At 37.4% G+C, this 24,558-nt stretch overlaps 1 protein-coding gene across 4 annotated transcripts; it reads left to right on the top strand.

The window, feature by feature from the left end:
- Positions 1-1,468: 1,468 nt before the first annotated feature.
- Positions 1,469-23,051, top strand: tmem161b (transmembrane protein 161B). 4 transcript variants are annotated; one of them, XM_041998410.1, is made up of 12 exons: positions 1,469-1,697; positions 8,533-8,636; positions 10,639-10,719; positions 11,924-12,021; positions 12,166-12,322; positions 13,696-13,847; positions 13,961-14,021; positions 14,732-14,872; positions 15,388-15,501; positions 17,030-17,204; positions 20,301-20,397; positions 20,487-23,051. In XM_041998410.1, the coding sequence occupies exons 1-12, from the start codon at positions 1,695-1,697 to the stop codon at positions 20,780-20,782; spliced, it is 1,479 nt and encodes a 492-aa protein (XP_041854344.1). In that variant the 5' UTR covers positions 1,469-1,694; the 3' UTR covers positions 20,783-23,051. The 4 variants fall into 4 exon arrangements, with proteins under 4 accessions (XP_041854344.1, XP_041854347.1, XP_041854346.1 ...); XM_041998413.1 differs by lacking the exons at positions 1,469-1,697; positions 8,533-8,636; positions 10,639-10,719; positions 11,924-12,021; positions 12,166-12,322 and adding exons at positions 12,442-12,857; positions 12,953-12,998 and having other exon boundaries at positions 13,794-13,847; XM_041998412.1 differs by lacking the exons at positions 1,469-1,697; positions 8,533-8,636; positions 10,639-10,719; positions 11,924-12,021; positions 12,166-12,322 and adding exons at positions 12,442-12,857; positions 12,953-12,998 and having other exon boundaries at positions 13,719-13,847.
- Positions 23,052-24,558: the final 1,507 nt, after the last annotated feature.

The following is a 24,558-nucleotide window of genomic DNA, read 5'->3' as shown; positions in this document are numbered from 1 at the left end:
AAGAAACTTATGTTCTTAATACTTTTGAAGAAATCAGTTCAAAACAAAATAACTAATAAAACATGTACAGTTATGATGGTAATAGTCTCTTTCTACATAATATAATGTGCATAAACTACTCACTAAAAATGAGGGATATTCAACTTTTAGGTGAAATTTATAGAACATGTGAAATGTTAGTGCTACACTGATATATTGTAAATGTAGGACATCCAAGTAGAATCACGCAGCTGTAATTTCTTTGTCTCACACAATTTATTGAACGAAAACCTAACAACAATACTGGGTATATTACAATATAAAATGTCAATGTCTTAATAATGCCTTTGGGGTCGTCTTGGTCTGATGATGTCAAAATGTAATCAGTATGAAGATAAGGACTGTTTAAATACAAGTTGCCATTGATCCAGAACATTTAGTATGCATGGTTCGTACACTTTTTTTTCTTTTTTTGCGACTAGTATATACCTTGTTAGAGAACATGGTGTTATACCATAAGTACTTAAATTTTATATTGAACTGTTGTAGATGGCATTCAGAAGTTTAGAGAATGTTAAATTAAGTTAACCTGTAAATGTTGTACATTTAAGGTGCATTCTGCCACATATATATATATAAACTGTTAAAGACACAAAGGACTTATGAGAGTGTTTTCAAAAGATTTCAGTTTGATGCAGTAGGTGGCTACCTCATTCACGTAGTTGCAGCCAACTGCGTTTTATTAGCTTGTCTGTGACTAAAAATTATGTTTTAACTGTCACTTGGATTAAGGTCTAAGAGGGCATGTAGTACTCGATTGATAGACCAGTTTATACAACATCCGAGTACAATGTGTCCTGGAAATTTAAAAGCATATGATGTAAAAAAGATTTCGTTATCACCCTGCATTGAATAAATACCTACAGCCTACTGCCAGGTGGCAAATATTGGTGCGTAATTCGTAAAACGTAATTGTCGATAGCAACAACTCGGTGCTGTTTACACTAGAAACTCAATGAACATAAAATATGTTCTAAAGAAACTTAATAAAGACATCAATGGACTACAGGTGGTACCGGGCGCAGCCATCTTTAAATCTGGAATCTCGGGGTCCTCTGTAATTTACGAGTTCGGCGTTTGGAAAAATGAAATTACTTCGTCATGTCCGGCAAAAAATTCCCTGGGAAAACAAGGACAGCTGGAACGCCAGATAAGAATCTGTCATGTGTGGTTGACATTATTCGCTCTTTTCCGGATAGGGCGGTCATAGTGCACACTTAAAGCCGTCTTATCTAATCCTACTTAAAATGTTCAATATTTTTTGCTAAATCTAAGTTGTATTTCGATGCAACATTAACAGAAAATATAACTATAACAAAACTGACATTTTTTTAGTTTATTACAATGTGAACGATTTAAAAAACAAAAAAGAATTCCAATTTTTTATACAGGCATATCTGAGGACAGCGTTTTACCTAGAGTTTTAGAGTGACCTCTACTGCAGTTGAAAATACTTGGAGGCGGAGGTTGAATCCATTGATTTTCTGACAATGTAAAACGTCTTTGCAAGGCTACTGTGACAATTAAACTAGAAACCAATTTATTTAGTGAACAACCACCCCAAGAAGGGCTTATGTGCTCCTCGTCGCTTGATTTCCGAGTCGGGGTGCTCTGTGTTGCTGGGGTAGAGTCCGTTTTAGCTGCACTGCATCAACATGGTGAGTATGACAGCGAGTGCTTGAACGCAAGGGTTTCACTAATTTGCTGTACTTCATTTGATAAAATGTCAGTTGAAATATTTTCACTAAAATATTTTCTATTCCTTTGCCGCTCCGTTTAAGTCTACAGACAAATTTTAGGATTATATTAGCCTAGCTTGTTAGCCATGGCAGGTGCTCGCAGCCGGTGTATTATTGATTTGTTCTACCTTTCAGTAGGTGCCTTTAAGCCGTTTAGTAGTATTGTTACACTAATGTTTTGGGTTAAATTGCTGTCGATCTGTTTGGCAGCATTTTTGAGATGGCACATCAACAGAGCATGTTAGCGTAGCTTGCTAGCCAGTGTTAGCCAAAATTGAGCGTTGACTGCTGTGTAAATAAAATATTATGGTCACTTACAGTTTCCCAAAACAGAGACTTAAGTCAAGTTATTAGGACACCTGTGACTCAAACTAACTAATAGCTAACAGCAGGACACCTCTGAGAGAAGTCACTGTGCGTTAATTTAACTGGCTGCTGAGTTTGAACCTAAGGATGCCCTCAGGTGGGCTGTCAAGATTGTTTGGTGCAATTTCTTCTTTCTTATACTTTGATATTAAGTATTTGTGGACTTGTCACGATGATTTTATTATGTGACTTTAAAGAGAACACTGCGTATAAATGTTAGAATCGTTCCCTTTTAGCTGTATAACATAAAGGTGGATAAAACTAAGAGGAATGTCTTCTTTTATAGTTGTTCCTAAATAGAGTTCTTGTGGTGTGATTCCTTGATATGATCTGTTTATGTCAATAAGCTAAACCTCTGTCATTTGTCCATCTATATTCCAATGAGCATCTATTGTCTTTGATATCTTAGATATCTCAGTGGCTTAGCTTAGGGTTTAGTTGTAAAACTTCATCATTGTTGTGGCACATTTTGGCTTCAAGCCAATCCCAAAGGGAGTAATCATTTTAAGGAGGTGATTTAGTTGTATTTTGAGTAAAAAAAAAAAAAAAAAAGTGGTCAAAGATGTCAGCCTCAGTAATTTTAACTGATTATAGTTGATATTGAATTAACAGAAAATACTATACTTCATTGTTATTGGTATAAATATTGATGGTTAAGAAAGATTTCATGTTAGTAACATTCTAAGTATTTTTGATCATTTCACAGGCATACATTAGGATCTGTGTATTTAGATATTGTACAGTAATGCTAATTACTAGGTAACAATGTTGTCTTGTGTTTTGCAAAACCTTTCACTGACAATTTTGATGCTGCTGAAGGATATTGATAGATGTGAACTTCAAACTACACTGTAAAATATGATGTTACAGTTACATACCTGTTTGTTAACAAGGTCAGTTTCCATTTAATCAATAATAGTTTAATAATTGTTTCAAACCTACTTATTCTCTCCAAAATTGTGTTTTATTATTTACAAAATTAGTCATTTCTGTTTACTAGTGTTTCATACTAGTGTTTTCTTCTTGCCTAAACTCCCATAATTCTCTATATGAAAGAATCAGTTTCCTCACCTCACCTACAATAGGTAAAAAAAATCAGCAGACTCTTCCCTACTGCCAAGTAATAATCTCTATAAACACACAGAATCAGTGGACAAGCGACAGGATTTTAACACTGGAGCTTTCTGACTTCTGGTTTTAGTCTAAGAAGTTTTAACAAATCATGTGTCAACAGGCTTTTGTTTTGTGTAAGTAACCAGCCCTCGTAGATTGCTTTTACACAGACACGGTCGGCGGAAGTAAACAAACAGCTAGTAGATTTGGTCATAAAAGTTGATTAACTCTTTGGGCTCCATTATAATTTACCGTTTCCCAAAAATGAACAATACTCTATATTCAGATGACTGAGTGATTTTCATGCGATGTTCACATAAATGTCCACATAAATACATCAATCACTGACCAAAATTTATATTGGTTACCAGAGAACATAAGAACACAGTGACACTCAGGTTTTACTCCAAATTAATGATTCCAGTGTTTGATCAAGCTAAGTTATCCTTTATCAACTTTATTTTCATATTTTCAACTGGTGGTCTGTAGTCAACCTCATTGTCTTCAGCTATGGAAGCCCTGGGTGTGGGAGGCAGCACTTGGCTGTCTTCTTTTTCTTCGGTTGTGGATCTGGCTGCAGTGGCTGTCCTTTGTCCAAGTCTTTTATACTGTCAGGGTATTCCTTCTTCACTCTCTTTTTGTTTTTTTTTTAACTTTATTGAAACACATAATCACAGTTGAGAGTCAGCAAGCTGACAGCTTGATCAGACCATTTAATTGAACCACCAAACTTGCCCCAGTATACATGTGTGGAAGATCATCGTACATATAAATCTACCCAAATTTACTACATAGACATTGACTGTTCATCACCTGAATGGGAATTTTTGTCAGATGATCGTTGCAATTATAAAATCAGGATTTTATATGGGTAAAGCTTTCTGGAAATGCTTTAGGTGACAGTATGCTGACAAGGTGTCTTAATTGGCTGCTTCTCAGCCACGAGTTCTTACACATTGAACCACCTGACAAAAGGAGAAGAAAAATGTACTGGGAATTTGGCTATGTTAATATACACTTATGCTTTCTGTTTTTACCAAAAAAAAAAGATGTAAAAGTTTAAACTTAAGATCAGTTCTCCCAGCTGAGTCTATATGAGCATAAAATGTAAAAGGGATTCAATACTTAACCAGATTATTTGGATGTGTTTGTCCAACTTTGATAGATTTGATTTTATACAATTTTGTTCAGACCAACGTGTTTACATGCATTGTAATAATCTGGTTTTGGTCTGACACAATAATCTGCCATGTGTAATCTTGCACTTTCAGTACTTGAGCTTTTCACAGCTAGAGGGGGATTAAATAAACCCACAACTTGTCAAGATTAATAAAACTGGGGAACTATTGGTCAGTATGGGCTTCACCACTACAAAGTCAGTTTCATCAGTAAACTTGTAGTGAGACGTATAAACTGTTATGGATGGTGGTTATCACTGCAGTGCCCACTCCCCACCCCCTACAGATTTCATTTGGTTGTTGTGTGGAGGGGGTCAAGCGGACTGGGCAAGATAAGGGAGTCCATGCTGGCTCAATTTCCCCCAGGCCTGAGATCCTTGCAGGGCCCCCACAGAGAATGGTCAGCACCCTCCCAAGTAAGACTGTGCTTTTGACCTATATAGTATGACCATTACTAGAAATGTCTTGAGTCACAGAGGTTGTGTTTGGTCACATCTGAGTGAATATAATTGCCAAATAAATGGCACACACTCTCCCCTGTGCGACTTCAGAAGAGGTATTGACTTGAGCTTTTGGAGCTTACCTCATGCTGGGTGGGGCTGAGGTTCCCTATGACCAATCCAAAATCTAGGTCTAGTGTACAGGTCTGAGTCTATCACTTCCCTAGACTGGTTTTAGTCACCTGCCCCCTTTACACCTACCTCAGTCCAACATGGGTTCAAATTACACTACATAATTATCAACAGCATGTTTGCCTGTTCTGCAACTTTACTGTAGAAACAAGATATTTTAGGCGTACATTTTGATGTTCCAATAAATGGCTGCCATTACAGAAATACTACAGTTTTCTGACAGTTTACAGTGAGGCTAAAATAAAGGGAGAAAAGTGAAGTTGGTGAAAGCCGTAGTGCAGCATCTAATTGAGCCACCAAGATATCTGTATCAGATAAAGTGAAATAAGAACTCCAAAACACGGTTTCAGCATTTATTCAAGTTCTGTTGAGTAGATCTGAGACAGAGTGAGTTTTTTGTTTTGTATTTTTTAAATGTATTGTAAACATTATGTGAGGAAAACAGCAAAGGCAACAAGATTTATCCCTTTTTCTCCACATAACTTTGCTAGTTTACTTTAACTGGTACTTACTATTTTATCAGTTCTTGCATGATCTTGATTTTATTTAGTCTTTTTACCTGCTTTGGGATCATGGATGGAAGTTAACATTCGTTGTTATATTCTGGCATGTGTTTTTTTTTTCTTTCTTTTTTTGTTTTGAACAGATGCTCATTCACCTGCATCATTTCAAGTAAACAAAAAAAAAAAACAAAACAATGCAGGGCTAGTCAATGCTGACCTAAGATAGTTGATGGGAAAAAAAGCATGTATCTCTGATTAATTTTTCTATTGGCTCTCTTTGCTCAAGTGTGTGTAGGAACAGATATCAACGATTAGCGATTGCCTAAGAGAAGCCAACCCACATATCTGAGCCTACAGTGACTGGACAAAAGCACAGCTTGATGGGAATGATTCTGGCCTCTTAAGCTTAAGTGAATATTGATCTGAGTATGCTGGGTTGAGATTGAGCTCCTCATGTTAAATGTTGGTGTAGCTACCACAGGACTTCTGGCCTGCAGCCACACAGACACAGTAAGAAATGATGCAGACAATGTTTTTGATAGAAATTTTTAGTTGGGCCACTAAATGAAATTATATTAGTGTGTATTTTTAAAGTTTAACTGCTTTGGTGTGTTGGATGAGCTTCTGCTGGAGGGTTTTACCCCTTTGTACTTATTACCACTGCCAAGGGGGAGGCCCTGTATTCGGCGGCATCGGTCTGTCTGTTAGCAACATAACTCCAAACCTAATGAACCGATTTTGATGAAAGTTTCAGGAAATCTCTGAAATGGAATAAGGAACAACTGATTAGATTTTGGGGTGATCCGGATCATGCCCGGATCCAGGAATTTCATGGGCAGTTAAATATTAGTATTTCTATTTGGGTGTAATGCAACTTTTATTATTAATATTTTAACTTCTAGTTTCCTACTTCTAGTAGTAGTTTCCAGACGAAACTGCAGCTTTGTGTGGGTTCTGGAGGACCTGTTGATGTCGAAGTGCGGGTCCAGAACTGCACGTCTGAATCTGCAGGTTTCCAGGTCTGAAGACACGGACTGTTAGCCGACGCAGCATAAAAATGATAAAGATGATGTTTACAGAGGCCAATTTTTTTTAAAAACAAGATGCTAATTTCAAAGATTTATCTCTTCATTAATGCTTTATTTTGACAGCCCTGGTAAAAATCACAAATTTATTTGATAAATGTAGGCTCTATATTTTTTATAATTATCTGGCGACCCCTTGAAACTGAACTTCTCTCATCAGATAATGCCCAGAATGATTGGCAAGAAAACAACAAAAAAAAATTACAAGATGACATCATGGTAGATCATGTTGATATTCTGGATCTGGTCATCCAGAAATTTAAAATATAAGGGGTACTGGATGGGTTGTTGGGCCTTTTGGGGTTTTTCTCAGTCACTCTGGCTTGGCACTTTCTGAGTGCTTCTAGTTTTTTTCTATTTTCAGCTTGCTGTTATGTAAAGTTTATTAAACAGTTTGATATTCTTTATAAGTTTTATTAAAATGGAAGTGTATTTAGCTTATCATTTAGATAAAACACCATAACCCCCCTTTTTTTTTTTTTTTTTTTTTTAAAGAGGACTGTAGTGACAACATAGTTTTTGCATTATGTTTTATATCCTGTGCACTCTACCATGGCGCCACCCCTGAGTATCTTGACTTGTAAGAAGGTGTATCGTGGAGAATATCCTGTTATTTAGTGAACATGTTCAAATACTTCCAAGAATATGTGGACCTGATTCTTTTTTCGCTTATGTGTTAAACTATCACCCTACAAACCAGTGTGAGAATGATGTTACAGCACCTAACTCTTTAGCACTTAAGCGGCCTAATACACCAAGCCTTCAGGGCCATCTTTTCTCACCTGCTGACCATCTGCAGATATTTTGAGATATTTTTAGGGTTTTAAGTCCCGGCATGAATTTCAGAGTAAATGTTGTGAACATGGGCGTTCTCACATGCCTCTGTTACAGATCATTTTTAGAACATGGTGTCCTGGATGACAGTTTGAAGCAGACTTTGTGTGTTTATGAGAGAGTTATCAAGCAGAGGTCACATTGTCAGTGCTGCTTCTGCACATCAAAGTGGATTTAAAATTCCAGAAGCTTTTTCTTTCTTTTTTTTAAATTAATTAATTAATTATTTTCTTAAAGTGGGTTTTTTTCTCTTCTTCTTCTCACTCAATGAAGTAAAATTATTTGACGGGTTAAAGTTTGTAATTTTCTTTTTGTAAATAAGTTAAATTGTCATTTCTTTCATGTCAGTATGGGTATAGATATACATGGTGCAGTTTTCCCCATGTAATGATTGTAGAAGGTAAAAAAGGTCTTATAGTTTTTTTTATTCTGATTTATTGTTTAATTTATTCATTCTGTTACCTTAGAGTTGTTGTTCAACTTTGATTCTATGCCATCCTCCAGTTATAGAGTTGCTGATCATGGTGTTGAATAATGATGCGCCATGTAATTACATAAACATTTAAACCATTAATACAATCACTAAACAACGATGCCATTGTTTGAAACAATACAACAAGGAAGTTAATTATTTGACAATAAAGGCGAATTATTATGCTACGTTACACTGTATTTTGTTCAATGTTGTGCAGATATTTAGGCACATTGCTGATGCAGTCCAAGACTTTATAGAATGAATTAATCACTAGAAGTGTGTTCGGTTGAACACGCTTACCTTTTAGATTTAAGATCGACTGACTTATTCAGGATCAGCTCACTCTGGTTATCCTGTTCAAGTTTATTATTATTATTATTACTATTTATTTAAACTTGAGAATTTAATGTTACTAGATTTAATTGGTCAAGATTGGCACGCTTCCTCGATGTAGGAAACCCAAATAAGCATTAGTCATTTACAGTTAAGACATGATCAACACTTGACTGTCATTTCATATAATCATTATTTAAATGTGATTATCATTTGTCTTCCTTTTTTTCCATAGGGTGTGATTGGTGTGCAGCTGGTGGTTACCATGGTAATGGCCAGTGTAATTCAGAAAATTGTACCTCATTACTCTTTTGCAAGATGGCTACTCTGCAGTGGCAGGTAATGTAATCTTTTCCATATTGTTTCTCTAAATTCCAGTGTTTAATTTATTCAATTTCCCGACTGCATGAAATGTGTAATTTCAAATAAAGGCCACAACAATGGGGTTCAATTTTAAAAAGATTCTGATTCTGATTAAAAGATTAAAACAATTTTTTTAAATATACTGCAAAAACTATGACATCAAAATATTAGAATGACCTCAGAGGATAGTGAATAAAAGTATTTAGTATCATATACACTATATTGCCAAAAATATTCACTCACCCATCCATACAATTGAAATCGGGTGTTCCAATCACTTGCCACCTGGAGTGGTACGCAACGTAAAATTACTGAGTGGGGTCCGCGGATGCTGAGGCGCACAGTGCCCCAAGGTTGGCAACTTTCTGCAGAGTTGATTCCTACAGACCTCTAAACTTTATGTGGCCTTTAGATCAGTTCAAGAACAGTGTGAAGAGAGCTTCATGGATCAGGTTTCCACGGCCAAGCAGCTGCATTCAAGCCATACATCACCAAAAGCAATGCAAAGTGTCGGATGTAGTGGTGTAGAGAACGTCGCCATTGGACCTGGATCAGTGGAGACACGTTCTCTGGAGTGACGAATCACGCTTCACCATCTACCGATCTGATGAAGAGCCTAGGTGTGGTGGTGCGGTGCTTGTCTGACTGCATCATACCAAGTGTAAAGTTTAGTGGAGGGGGGATTATGGTTTGGGGTTGTTTTTCAGGGGTTGGGCTTGCCCCTTAGTTTCAATGAAAGGAACTCCGAATGCTTCAGCATACCAACAGATTTTGGACAATTCCATACTCCCAACTTTGTAGGAACAGTTTGGGAATGGCCGTTTCCTGTTCCAACATGGCTGTGCACCAGTGCGCAAAGCAAGGTCCATAAAGACATGGATGAGTGAGTTTGGTGTGGATGATCTTGATTGGCCTGCACAGAGTTCTGACCCCCGCCTGATAGAACACCTTTGGGATGAATTAGATTGGAGGCTGAGAGCAAGGCCTTCTCATCCAGCATCAGTGTCTGACCTCACAAATGTGCTTCTGGAGGAATGGTCAAAAATTCCTATAAACACACCTAAACCTTGTGGAAAGCCTTCCCAGAAGAGTTGAAGCTGTTGTAGGGTGGGCCACCATCATATTGAACTCGTTTGATTAAGAATAAGATGTCTTTTAAGTTCATACGAGAGTTAAGGCAGGTGAGCCAATACTTTTGGCAGTACAGTGTATGTTTTTCAGCTAACACCCGCTTAATACAAATTAAATCTTTTAGTTTTATGTATTTATTTATTTTTATATAATGAACCAGAGAACTTGGATGTGGCCGCAGGTGCTTTTTGTGATTACTTTACCTCTGTAAATTTATAAGCAGAAAGCATATACCATACTCTTGTTTTGCTTAACAAAACAAAGATACATATTTAGATAAAGAAATTCTTCTGACTTATTCTTAAACCTTTGCTTTTTAGATCTTTATCAAGAGTTATAAATTTAAAGTTAGTCAATACAAAATGTGAGGTTTGTTTGCATTTATCTTATTTGGTATCAAATCACAAACCTTACGTCTCCTTCCAATTAGCCTTTGAGTCATTTTTACACAATGGAGACTTTGTATTTTCACTTACAAATGCACATTTCAGTAAGTATTACTTTGAAGAGTGATGTGAAACCATTAAGATATTTTTTTAACAGGAGGTGAAATCCCCTTCTTACAATATCGGCAAGGTGAACCAACATATTATTATATTTAATATCTCAGTGTTTCTGATACAGCTCAAACTCAAATAACTCAACCAGTACTTCCATGAATAAGTCCACATATATTAATTTAAAGTGTATGGCTTAGTGATCACATAATTTGAGCAAATCCAGCTTCAGTCTTATGTTTTTTTTTTTTGGTTTTTTTTCTCCCCAAATTTCTGCTGCTTGAAAATGTCTACTTACTCCTTCATGTCTGAGCCTAACTCCACATCTCTTTTTCTTTCTTTGCTCACAGTCTGCGGTGGTACCAGCACCCTACAGAAGATGAGTTGAGGAGCTTAGCTGGGAAACAAAAAGGACAGAAGCGGAAAGACAGGTAGGTTGGAAGGGAGAGCAGAAAAGGGAACGGTTGTTTGTTTTGAAAGTTGGCAAATGCAGAGGCAGCTAAGTCGTATTGAGGCACCACTTGCATCGTAGGAGAAGAAGATGTGACGCAGACTGATGGAAGCCATTGGCACGTCGACAGACGATACTTAAACTTGGCTCATTTAAAGCCACAAACTTTGAAGAGAAAAAGGTTTTTGTTGTTTTGGTCCTTTTAAAGAGCTAAAAAGTGGCCCAATTTCATGGATGTCTACAACGTGGTCCTGTTTTTTGAGACCAGTACATTTTGGGCTATTTTAGCAGGGTGATGGTTTAAAAAGATTATAATCTCTCTGAAATCAAAGTTAGAACCACAGAATTATATTTTTGAAATGGTCAAGAGTCAGGCTTTGATTCTGGAAGATGTTTCGTGACACTTACTTTGCAACTCGGACTACTACAGCAAGGTAAACTTTGGAATATATTATTTACTTTGTACCTCCCCTCACAGTGTGAATTAAAATCAAAGCCATATCTGGAAGTAAATCCTTGCCGTTCCACATGTGTCTTCTAACTAAATGTGATTTTATAGTGCAACCAATAATCCTTTAAAGGAAAAGATGGACCACTGTCCTTTTGCCAGCTTGTGCCGTGCAACTCCTTTCTCTTTGTTGACCAACTGACTCCCTCAGTCAGGGGTGGAGCTAAGCTTCCTTTGTTTCCTGTCAGGTGTCTCAGAGATTAAATCGGTCCAGGGCATGTTTGGCTCTAAAGTCTTACAGTGGCATTGTCCTTCTGAATCCAGCACACACACAGGCCTGAACAAAGTCCAGAATTGAGAGAACCCACCAGACACTTCTTCAAGAATAGCACTCGATTGTCCTGCTGTTAGTGTCACTCCTAACGTTCAGAAAGAGTCCAGTAGTATTTATATTAAAGGTAATTAGACTTGTACTGAATACGGTTTTCTGCCAGAGCAATACAAAAAGGAAGGGGTTTGCTTCTGTTGAATTTTCTCAATGACCATCACGAAGGCAGGAAAACAACTTTCCAGCTGCTTGAATTAACAGCTGCTTCCCAGCATAAAATACAGTTTAATAGGTTGTATTTCAACATAAGTTTAAAAAACTATGATTGATCTAACCATCTAAAACTCCTGATTGTGTTTCTGTTTCTCTCTGTCCTTGGTTTTGTTTTACTTTTCTGTCCCCTTCTAGGAAGTACAATGGTCACATAGACAATAAGCCACTAACAGTTCCAAAGGACATAGACTTGCAGCTGGAGACGAAATACATCGCAGAAGTCGACACATTAGGTATAAATCTAAAAACCACTGCTTTATAGAGATTTTAATTATGACTATTCTCTCATACTCTTTAATGTTTCCACATGCTGTTACAGACAGTATACTGTATAATTTTGATTTAATATTGTTTAATATTATTCCTTCTGCCCCCAGCATTGCACTACTTCCCTGAGTTCCAGTGGCTGGTAGATTTCACAGTAGCAGCAACTGGAGTGTATCTGATAACAGAGCTTTACTACAGTGTGGCTCAGCCCTCGGGAGAGATGAACATCAGTGTGGTCTGGTGCCTACTAGTGCTCGCCTTTGTCTTGTATCCTTACATCAGTCACTCTTGCATCTTGGATGTGCCTTTTTATTTCTTACTTACTCTCCCTCCTCAGTGTTGTGTTGTAAAGTGGCCTCTAAATTGGTAACATGGTCATATTATATTTGTATGTAACCTAATAGCATTTGAGGTTTTTGGTGAGGAAGAGTTTTTTTTACTGATACTTTTGTGTAAACATTTTGATTACTTTTAGGTTACATGTTCTTTATTGAATGGGTTGATGTGTGTTTATTTTACAGCTTGTGTGCATGTGGCAGCGATGGTAAAACACTGTTAAAAGAAAACACTCTGCAGCTCTTACCATTACCTTTATCCTCCTCCTCTTGCTATGTTGCTATGCTGAATGATGGTTAAATGTTATATATTATCCTTGCCACTGACCACATGGATCAATCTTTCCAGTTCTCCTGCTTGGACTCAGCTCCCCTCAGTAGGATGGCGTGTCATTTCCTGCCTGTGCTGCAGATTGAAGCCCAATTTTCACAGCCCCAATGACTAATATGCTTGAGGGAAAGGACAGGTTGGGCAGCTGATGAAAAAGGACTATGAAGATGTGATATTTAAGGCCAAAAATGTGCTGATAGGATGCTTGATTTAAGTTTTCCGTTTTTTTAGCTTTGATGACATGTTGAAGACACTTGACTTAGAGATCAGTTCTACTGTCAGTACCTTTTTATTTAAAACTCTTTAACACTGTTGTTCCTCATGTTTTTGTATCTAATGCTATTTAGTTGACTTTTCCACTTGTTTAGTGTAACTAGATATACTCACCTGTGGCCAGTGCTGAGGTCAGTTCAGCTGTGTACTGATTGCTGGTCACTACAGTTTTGTTTTTTTTTTTTGTTTTTTTTTGTTTGTTTTTTTTTTATTTTATAAAAAGATGGATACATAAATACTTTATTAATTCAGAGGGAAATTTGGAATCCACCGGCTTGAATAGTTTCCTTAAATTTTCATGTAATGGAGTGAATGTCATGCTGGCCTCTAAAATGTTGCAGAATCTGAAAGGTAAATCTTTGCAGTAATTAGATTCCTGATGAGGAGACGTGTAAAGTACTGTTATGAAGTTGGTGGCATTCAATAGGGACAAAACACTTGAAGTTCCATCCTCACACATGTCCTGGTAAGAAGGTGTGTGTGTAGTATTAAGGGGCTGACAGCTCAGACTTTTTATATCTGTAAGGTTGGAAAAATCATGTTTTATTTTTTGATGAAATGAAAAACTAGTAATATGTAAATTACTAGTTTTTTACTGTTTATCTCAGATTTGCAGAAAGTGTAGTATTTTGCAAAATTGTACTTTATTTAGGTCAGCGTGTCTCAAGAGTTTTTTTTTTTCCTTAACTCTTTCCTTTCAGTAAGACCCTTTTTTCTCTAACAGCGCATTATTTCAAGTTAGAGGAAGGAGGCGAACGCTCACTCTGCATTACCTTTGCTTTCTTTTTTTTCGTCAAAGCCATGGCCATTCTCATCGTTACTGAAAACTACCTAGAGTTTGGTCTGGAGACAGGTTAGTGTCCCATGTACCCTATGACAAATGACTGGGATGTAATAGCTTTTTATTACTTTGTCTTGAAGTGAGTCAGTCAGTCAGTCAGTGTTGACTGTTTTGTTTATTTTTAGGTTTTGCAAACTTCTCTGACAGTGCTCAAGAATTTTTGGAGCATCAGGGCTTAGAGTCACAGTAAGTACATTTATCTGTTTATGGCTACAACATTTTCTGCACGGAAAACACATTTGATCCATTTTCTCTTCTTTGTTCATTTTTTTGTCATGGTTTATATATAAGTAAGCCACATTATTATTATTATTATTATTATATTTTTTATGGGAAGTCCAAGACACCTGGCAATCCTTACCTATAAGGGCTCATGCAATACCTGCTGCAGTTGATCTTTCTGTCAAACAGTGGCTTCTGAAGCTTGGATTTTCTTCCCTTTTTTCCCTCCCTTTACATTGGCCTCCTAAAGTCATCCAGAGAAAAGAGCTGAGCTGTATATGATTCCAAAATCACTAGGAGATTCTCTAAGAAACTCAAATGAAGGTTTCAGACCATTTTACAGATCATCTCTGTGTTAAAGAGAAGACACGAAAATTACTTTTAAACAAAGCAGATGTGTGTTCAGTTATGTTTTGAGTACTTAAGTGTGGGCGCCTGTTTGTAATGTTCCTTTTAACAGTGACTTCAGGCTCAATTACTCATTTAGGCTACCCATACCTACAAAATGTCTGCTTTTGTTGTGACCTCACTCCAATTTATGCTTCTCCTAGAAGGTTTTCTTGATCATAGTTGAAACAATGGTCCCTTCATCTGCACTTTTTTTTTAAATAGTGACTTCACCCTAATTTGCCCTGCTTAATAAATATCCCTCCTTCATCTTTTCTCTTTCACAGGGGTCCCATATCTAAACTCACCTTCAAGCTGATCCTGGCCCTGCTCTGCTCTCTGATTGGAGCTTTTTTAACTTTCCCCGGTCTACGACTGGCCCAGATGCACCTAGATGCACTCAATTTAACCACAGCCAAATTTACACAGTGAGTTTGCTGCAGAGGTAGTCTTCACCAGCATGTTGACTAATCAATTTAATTTGTTCCCTTTCGTCTGATACAAGAGAACAACCTGTGAGTCTGACGAAGGCTTCTTCAGTTGGGTCAAATTTCTATTTCAGAGCTCACAGGGTGGCAGTGCAGGGAGCACATCACATTCACATAATCCAGTTTGGCATAGCAGACTTTCCAAAATGGGCTCCTCTTCCATATCCCCCCACAAGTGTCACAAGCTTACATCCTCAGACCCTCTCACAAAGAGGGATTATCTCCACATCCTTCCAAATGTGTGTTGAGGTTACATTCACAGCAGTCTCAGGGAAAGTTGCATCAATAGTATGACTCCATGTTAACTTTAAGTAAGAGATTAAAATTCTGATTTCAGTAAGACTGTTGTTTTTTTATACTGGACTAAATCATAAAGATTTATGATGACTCTGAGCAATTCTCAGAGTTGTATTTGCTCATTTATTTATTTTAATTATTGCCTAACTATTTTCCAGAACTCTGCTTCATATCAACTTCCTGTCCCCCCTCATCATGGTCCTGTTGTGGGTGAAGCCTATAACCAAGGACTACATAATGAACCCCACTTTAGGAAAGGAGAGTGTGCCTTTGTAAGTAAAAACATCATTAGACATTCACTGTAACAGTTCTTATATTCATCAAACAGTATATCTGGGATGTAGTCAGATAGATCAAAGCTAAAACTCTTATTGGAATTGTTTTGGTTAACATATTTTTTATTTTTTTCCTTTCAAGAAGAGCTTAGTAATTGAACAAGGTCTTTCATGTTATAGTAGCTCAAATACATAAAGAAAACTATTTAAATTAGAAATTGAAATAACTGAACAAATGAAACACTATCAAATGTCAAATGTTTTGTGATATGTGTGTATTAGACTGTGTAAACAATTCAAGAGTTAATTCTGTTATTGTAAATAGATGCATAAAAAACTTTCCAGTAATGTTAAAAATGGATCATTTTGAATATTTCAGGCTTTTTTTTCTAAGAAAACACCTCAAGCAAACATTTAATCATTACCACCCCCTTTGGCTTGTATCACAACATTTATTGATTGATTGATTGATTGATTGAATGATTGATTGATTGCAATCTTTATCAAGCACTAAAACGTTCTCCATTCTATTGGCTGCAACACAAAATCAGCACATATTACTCCTAATGATGATTATAAGCTAAAAAGCCTTATTAAGCCAGTTTACTGTCAAAGTGACTAAGGCTCTCTTAGCTGTCTAATTAAGGCCTGAGACTTTAGTTAAAATGATGTAGGAGCACAAATCTGTTGGGATGCCTTCATGCCTTCATTCTGCTTCTCAGCTTGTTTTATTATAAAGTTGTCTAAAACCAAAGAATTGAACAATCATGCTTAAGAAAAATGTTAAATCTTTAATTTTATGCCCATTTTGCATTACTTTATTTGAAGCTAACTTAACTATTCCCTGACTATCACGTGCCATCATATCCTTTTAAACCTTATATTGATTGATCTGTACTTTGTTTTTGATCTAACAAGCTAATTACCTGCCACTCAAACATATAGGAAGGGACAAGATTGCCCCACTGTGGAAATTAACATAATTTTGATGTTTGTGGTGGAAAATGGATGAAAACAAAGCAACACCTGTTACAAGAACGGTGTTTGCTGTGGTGCTTTGAGATAAGGAATCTATTCAGCTGTAGATAAAGTGACAACAGTGCACACATTGTCTGCTTGGGTTGAATGAAACTGTAAATAAATTTAGTCATACCTGAGATGAACCTCTTTATCTTTCTTTTTTCTCGTTCATTCGTAGACATTGTCTATCAGTTGTTTGACTTCTGTCACATGTCTGAATGTCTTTTGCTGTTCACTTTGACAGTAATACCATCAAGGTCAAACCTGATTAAGTTTAATTTCATGTTACAATACCTTCTTTTCACCTTTTCATACTTCAATTTCACCCTTTCTTGCTTTTTTCCTTTTAGTTGTTTGTGGCTCTTTTCCTCTCATCATCGTTCCATTCTGTATCTCTGCATCACCATCCAGATGATCCATGCATGTTGTGTTGAGTTTGCAGGCCATAAAAAAAGTTGTCGTCCTTTTCATTTCTCTCTTCCTCCAATTTTTCTATTAATGGCAGGATGACTGAACAGACGTATGATACTCTGCGGTTATGGGTCATCATATTGATGTGTCTGCTCCGGCTCGCCATGATGAGACATCATCTCCAGGCCTACCTCAACCTGGCACAGAAGGGTGTGGACCAGATGAAAAAGGAAGCAGGACGAATAAGTACCGTCGACCTGCAGAAGATGGTGAGTATATTTTTGATACTATTGATCATGTTTATACTCTGATGCAGCTCTATAATAATGAAAAAAACATGCGACTGTTCCTTGTAACACGTTATCATTGCATTCTGTTTGACACGATTGGAAATCCAAACCATGTCTCTCTAGTTTTCTTTGGTAGTTGGCTTTGCTTCTGACTAATGATGCATTTTCTATTCTGTTGTTTATCACATCCATATGTGAAACAGCCTATGTTTTTTTTTATGCCAGCACTACACAGCTAAGTTTATTCCCTCCAAACCAGTTACCCCATTAAGACCTGTGGAGGTGTTTAGATCTCATGTGGACTATAAAAGTTGAGATTTGATTACAAGTAATATTATAAAGATGCACATTCCATCCAGTTGGGTAACAACTACGGCTGTCAAATGATTAAAATTTTTAATTAGATTAATCACAGCTAGGCCTGTCGCGATAAGCAATAAGTCAATTAATTGAACGATAAGAAAATAAGAGCACGATAAGTTTGCCGGCCGCGATAATTTTTATTAGTCCCCCCTTTACCATAAACTGTGTATGACAATAGGTTTCACTATGGAGTATTTCGACTCAACGCTCTGGTTTGTTGCGGAGTGATCTCTCTGGTGTCATACTTGACTGCAGCATGTTGCAGCACGAGCCGGTAAGCCGCATTTGTTTTGCAGGGCTGCCAACATGCAATAGCCGTGAGACTTGCGCATTTAAGTGGCTTCTCACGCTCTCGCGCTAAACCTCCGATTCTCATGCTAAAATATGTAAATAAGTCGAATGGAGAAATAATAGATGCAAGCACCTCCTCTTTTATCATTTCGCTGCTCCCCACATGTAAGCAGAACACACACATTCTAGCTTACGACGTCAGTACAAAGCCCCCACTTCCTGGTCTACCGTAATAACCCCTGTAATCCGCAGGCACATTACGCAAATAGAGTCAGCCTATATACTAGCGTATTTGACAAAATACACATTAAGAGCAATGCCGGCTAATCGAGAGGTTTGGGAGGATTCCCAGTGGGTCGCATTACTTTTGGGCCGGTGTCCCGGCGTATGTGAAAAAGGCGCTTTTATTTATTTAGTTTATTGACCTTTACAAAAGGGGTACTTGCATTATTATGGCATATGTCATTATATTAGTTGAGAATGGTCTCAAAATGACACATTAGCGCTTTGCGCAATATTATCGTTTATTGCGATAATTTCTGAGAAAATTTATCCTACAGCTAAATTTGTTATCGTGACAGGCCTAATCACAGCTTTCAAATGAATTATTCACGATTAATTACCATTCGCAGCTATGCCTGAAATCTGCCTGTTTTTACTGTATTGTATCAAGAGAAAGAACCAATGAGTACAAATATTTACTGTTAACTGACCTTCTCTTGTGTAAACATCAGATGTCCAATGGTCAGTAAATGCAGCATGTAATGTACTTCTACATGCTATTCTAAAACATCTCTACCATGTTCTAGATCATAATTCTGAATTAAAACTTTTTTTTATTAATTGTAAAATTAAAAAAAAACTAGCAGATGTGGCAACTGAAGTTAAACAGCCAACATTGATGAAGAAACTCTGATAAAACTGATGATCTGGATAAAAACATGTTTTCCTTTCATCATTGAAGTGCGAGTGTTTGTGCAGCAATGATAAAAGTCCTACAGCAGCATCACCCAAAGTAAACATGATAAATTATATCATTGGGAAGTTCTTCTTCACTTTTTTTTATATTAGATGATCACTTTAGTCATAATAATCAGTTCAATATTTCATAAAATCTAGACCTAAAAAAGGTCTAATTTGTGACCCCCTGCCTGGGCCCCTGTCAGAACTTTTTTAGACTCGCCCCTGCATAGCTGAAATCCATTCCGCAGTAACTTTCTGTCGTCGGCTACATGCTTTAGTCAACTACTATGTTAGAGAAGGTACTGCCAAAAACAATACTTTGAGGTGAATATGTGATGGTGTGAACCATGAACCGCTAGTTCAGTTGGAAAAGTGTGGGTGTGGAGTTTATTCTCAAATCCATCCATAGAGCCAGCAGGCTGATCTTTTACATTGTGCCTCCACATCCCGCCGTCATAAAAGAGAAATGACGGATGTATAGGGCTTGTCATGCTGCACATGCGTTAATTTGTAATGCAATTAATTGCATAAATTAATTAACACCGTTAACACGCTATTTTTGACAGCCCTAGTAACAACATAAATTATGTGAAACAAAACTATTGTTATTCACTTTTTATTCACCTAATCGACTGTATGAAGCAAGTTCAGCTAACGGGGGGATGGATAACGCTGCTGCTGAGTGATGTAGAGCAGAGATAGACGGGACAAAACTGAGAAGATGCTGCTCCAAGCTGACCAGGGAAGAGCTGAGAGATGCAGATAATTAGAGAATCAAATGAAGGCTCGGATATGGTCTACAATCCGAGAGGAGTGTTTTTCTCCGGAAGGTTCTTCAAATTTTAGTTGCGACCTTCAGCAGACGTTTACTGAACATTTAGAAAAAGTTTTAATCGCAACGTTCCAGGCAACATTCTCTAAGCATCACAGCCAGCTTTGCCTGAACCTTCAGCCTGTTAGTTTTGCACATCTGCCGCTGGAACAGCTTCACAGTTACCACAGCCACACCAAACAGTAAACAGTCACCAGAATATCTGATCTTACCCAACTTTCTTTTATTGGACCCTTCTGTTGGGTCCCTCATCCAACCCTAAAGGGTGGACATGGTCCAGTCCAGTTTTTCTTTTTCTTTTTTTTTAAAGCCACATGCGAAGAAAGAAAGAACACAAACTGCTGGATGTCCGCCATTGTTGTCCATATTTTCTGTGGCGTTTACAGAGTAGTTAAAATTCAAGGAAGGCATGGTGCTGTTAAAACTATTTTGTAACTGATGCATCTATCGCTATCCGGCTTATACACCACCTGTCAGGAAAGGGTACAGTTAGCTGTTGAAATACAAGAGATCAGGGTTTACCGACCCAAACTGTCCTGGCTTATGAGAGTGCAGTTTTGTAGTTCAAGGTGTTTTGTTAAACACAAAAGTCTTTTATTGTGGTTGTGTTCTCTAATCTTCCCTAGGTTGCACGTGTTTTTTACTACTTGTGTGTAATCGCGCTACAGTATGTGGCACCCCTGGTAATGTTGCTACATACGACTTTGCTGCTAAAAACCTTAGGTGAGTCTCTGCTCAGTGATTTTCCAGGTAAGACCTTCTCGTCTTTGGTAATATTAAGTCACTTGTTTTTCTTGGTTCATTTATGATAGGTGGTCACTCCTGGTGGGTCCATCCTGAAGAAGACCTGCCTTGCACCCATGAAATGAACTCCGATTCTGTGATGGGGACAGAACAAATAGCACCCCCAACACCAGCTTCAGTGGTAGAAACAGGAGCCCGGGCATCAGTTGCCCAGCTTTCAATGGCTCTCGGAGGCCTGCAGACTGTTTTTAGCCCCTTACTTTTCCGGGGCCTCTTCTCCTTCTTTACTTGGTGGATTGCTGCCTGCCTTTTCTCCACCTCGCTCTTCGGCCTGTTTTACCATCAGTATCTCATGGCGGCATAGCATCAGCAATGCAGCAGTGGCATCCAAACCCCCACAGTGCTACGGTCGATTCAGCCTGGTCAGAAAGGATTGAGTGGGGGAAACTGAGGCCTGCTGATGACTCTACTTCACAACTCCCCCTTCCCCTCCCCCCTGCCTCTAACAACCTCACAATGACTGATCATATCATCAGAGATCCTGGTTTGACTCCCAGTGCTTCCTCCACAGATGACTGTGAACTCTTATTGTTATTATTTCTAAAACCATTACTTTATTTGGGCAGCAAAGGTTCTAAATCTTAATGAGACTGTATATAAGAGGATTGTTAATCATTGTCATTAATTGGTGATATGATGATAAATATGATTCAAGCTACTGTAGGAAATATGAAGGATGAAATTACTCCGAGATGCTGATTTTAGTTAATTTTATAGATTGAAATGTGGTCTAGCACTTCTGCTCAGCTCTGCCGTTTTTATAAAAGCCAATCGGGGGAGTTTAATCAGTTGTGTGTGTGTTTCATAAGACTACATGCAAATAATTTAATCCACAAACAGTTTTAGGTTCATAATATTTCTATTTGTTGTTTTGTTTTTGTTTGTTTGTTAAATGATGGGAAACTGACATTGCCATAATTGGTGGAGGGGGAAATACGTTTGTCTCATGCTGAAGACTTTAAAATATATGTTTTATAAATAAGATGGCTTGTTTTCCTAAAATGTCTGAAAAAATGTCTTAAAATGTTAAGGACCAGTATGTCTCTCTTTATTTAAGGAGAGGGTGACAGCCTGCAGATTTTCCCAATATAGCTGGATGCGAACACCGTTACCTAACCAGGATTAAAGAGTGAACAACAAAAGCTGTACTTGCAGAGGAGCAAGAGGAAATGTTACTCATAAGAAGCCATCTTATTGACCTGAGGTCATTTGTTTTAAATTATCTAGCTGAGCTTACTGTAGAGGAAAGACCTATGTTTTGAATTACCTGTTCCGGTAGATTTATGTTTAACTTTCATTTTAACCTTGCTGGTTTTAACTGAGCCATTTTAGCAGCTATGGGAGAATTCTGTGCTGTTTAGAAGCAGCAAATATGGCGCAAAGGGAGGACAGCACATAGGGCTCAGTCAGGGTACGTGTGTGTCCGTGTGTGTGTGTCTACATGTGGCTACGCTGTAGGTCAGCAGTAAACTGAAAGGGCATTGTGAACAAGAGATGTCGTCAACCACTGTTGATAGAATACTACATTGATATTCTCCAACCTTTTTTTATATTATTCTTTTTCTAACCGATCAAATTGTGCATTTATAGAAGTTTAGATCTTTTTTTTTTTTTTTTTTGGAAGGTGCCAAGTGACTCTTCAACCCCGGTTTCAGTCACTGTGGGTTATATGTCTGCTACTGTATTGCAATTATGCGGCCTTCAGATATCTGTAGATCCATCTTGGTACAGAGGGAATCACTATTTTGATTCACTAAAGGACATTAAGCACTCCCTGAGTTTTTGTATCCTGTAAATCTTTATTGGATAATTGTACACACAATCATTGTGTTAATGACACACTAGCCAACTTGATTGTCCAGTTTATTAAGAATGTAAGGTACATGGTGTCAGGTTAATTACAAATTACACAATTTGTGCTTTTCTGACCTGGTGTTTCATCATTGCTCTGGTTATATTATAGAGCTGGAATTGTTTTAAATTTTGTACTCAACATAAGGTCCAGCAGCATCATATCAACATTTCCAAACTCCTGATGTTGAAAGTCTTAGCTTTAGTTTACGTCTGTTTAAATATGGGGAGTATGCACATAATGAATGTATCAATCCTGCCTGATTTCTAAATTGTTTTCATGAAAATGATTTGTATAAGTTGATTTAACACCCCTGCATTTGTCAAACTCTGTGTTTTATCTGCCTCTCAAACAAAATCTAGTTTGTCCTATTTAATGCATTGATTGTTTTGGTTTTTTTGTATTTATTACTTATGTTGAGGTCTGTAAACATTTCTAATTTTAACATCAAACCATTATCGATGGAGTGCATAATAACTAAAATCAGATTTAAAAATGTGTTTGACAAATCAAATTAACCTTTCCTTCATGATGTGGTCCAGATGGCTAACAAATACTTGGGATTCTTTCAAAGTTATTTGGCCTAATTAGGCTTGAAGAAATAGTTTCTTACCACTGAAAGTGTTCATTACTCATTGTTGGGTTCACAAAGTAAATTACACACGTTCTTTCATGTATTTATTTTCTGCTTCAGATTTTGTCTTAAATAAATTATGTTCTTTACTTTGTCCTGTTTTTTTTTGTTTTTTTTTTTACAGTGTTTATAGGTATTCACATCAGGTCATAATACTGAAAAAATATAAGGTCTTTTTTTTCACAAAACTAAACCAAAAATGCAGAAGCAGTATTTGCAAAAACTATGTATAACTTTACTTCTGCCATAGTATTTAAAAGGGCAAATAGTAGCCAGCTGCTGCTGATACAATGTTAATGATTAATGGATCATTAGCAAGTGTGTAAGTAAAGGTTTTGGGAATTTGTTGTCCGAAGCGTTTATTGTGCTGCTCATCGATCTCGGGCCCATTTCCAAGCAATATGGAGTCCAGTGAAAAACTAGTAAATGTTCAAAACAGTTGTCAAAGTAAATAGCTCAGTAAATTCCATCCAAGATCAGACTGTCCGGTGCTCAGAGAAACAACAGCTATTAGCTTCATCTCAGACTCCAGAGGTTTCATCATGTTTAATGTTAAATGCATAAAAAAGACTTAACCTGTATGGATTGTTTAAAAGGGTGATCAAGAGAAAGCCACTCGTCTCTGAAAAGGACCATGGCACTTTGCACTTATACAGTCAGCCATGAACTTCTGTCATGGAACAAGGTAATATAATACCAATAACACCAGCATTTCCACAACAAAATGATTGGGGGAAGGATAAACAAGTAAAACTCAGGTGTAGCAATGGTCTAGATCTCATCCCAGTGGAAATACTGTAGTTGGACCTATGTGAGCTTAATGAATTTCCACAAAACCTTGATAAGATTTTTAGATTTTGATTTTTGTTGAATAAATAAATAATATAATATATATGTCTTTTGAGACATGGCATCCTTATACAAGGAAATCACATTTTTGGTTAGCTGTACCAATTATTGTACGTCCTCATGCTAACTAGCATTGAATGGCCATCGATTGGCTTTTCTTACCTTAGGATCTCTATTCTTGTGGGAAACGTTAGCAGAGGAGATAGGCGGATGAGATAACAAATGCTCCCAAACATTTAATAATGAGCGCTTTTCTTTGGGAATACCATTAAGCCAGTTAATACAGGCCTTGAGTGCCATTGTCTGGATGAGCGGGAAAATTGGGCAATGCATTCATTCACAGGTAGACAGATCAATAAGACAGCCTCCAAAACAAACCAGTAGAGAGGTTCCTTTATTCCTCTGGAGTGGCGCCTATTCACAGAGGTCCCTTCTTCATAGTGCGGCTTGGAGCTCCGATTCAGGGAGGGAAGGAGAGACCCCCACCCCGTTATCCTTAACACAGCCAGAAGAACTGAGAAGCTTCTGAAGGGTGACGTTACAATAGCAGGCTTTCTGTCTAACACACAAGGGTGATCCTATCCTCAAACTGATTGTGAGAAGCAGCAGCCATACTTACATGATTGACCTGACCTTGTACCATGAATGGCCTACAGGAGAGCACTTTACATTGCCTGAAGTCATCTGACCCATTTTTACTTTCTTTTTTACCTATTGTATTTTCTTTCCAACGATACCTCTAATT

The sequence above is a fragment of the Melanotaenia boesemani genome, chromosome 11 (genome assembly GCF_017639745.1).
Source record: "Melanotaenia boesemani isolate fMelBoe1 chromosome 11, fMelBoe1.pri, whole genome shotgun sequence".
NCBI lineage: Eukaryota > Metazoa > Chordata > Actinopteri > Atheriniformes > Melanotaeniidae > Melanotaenia > Melanotaenia boesemani.
This window is presented reverse-complemented; position numbering and strand designations above follow the sequence as displayed.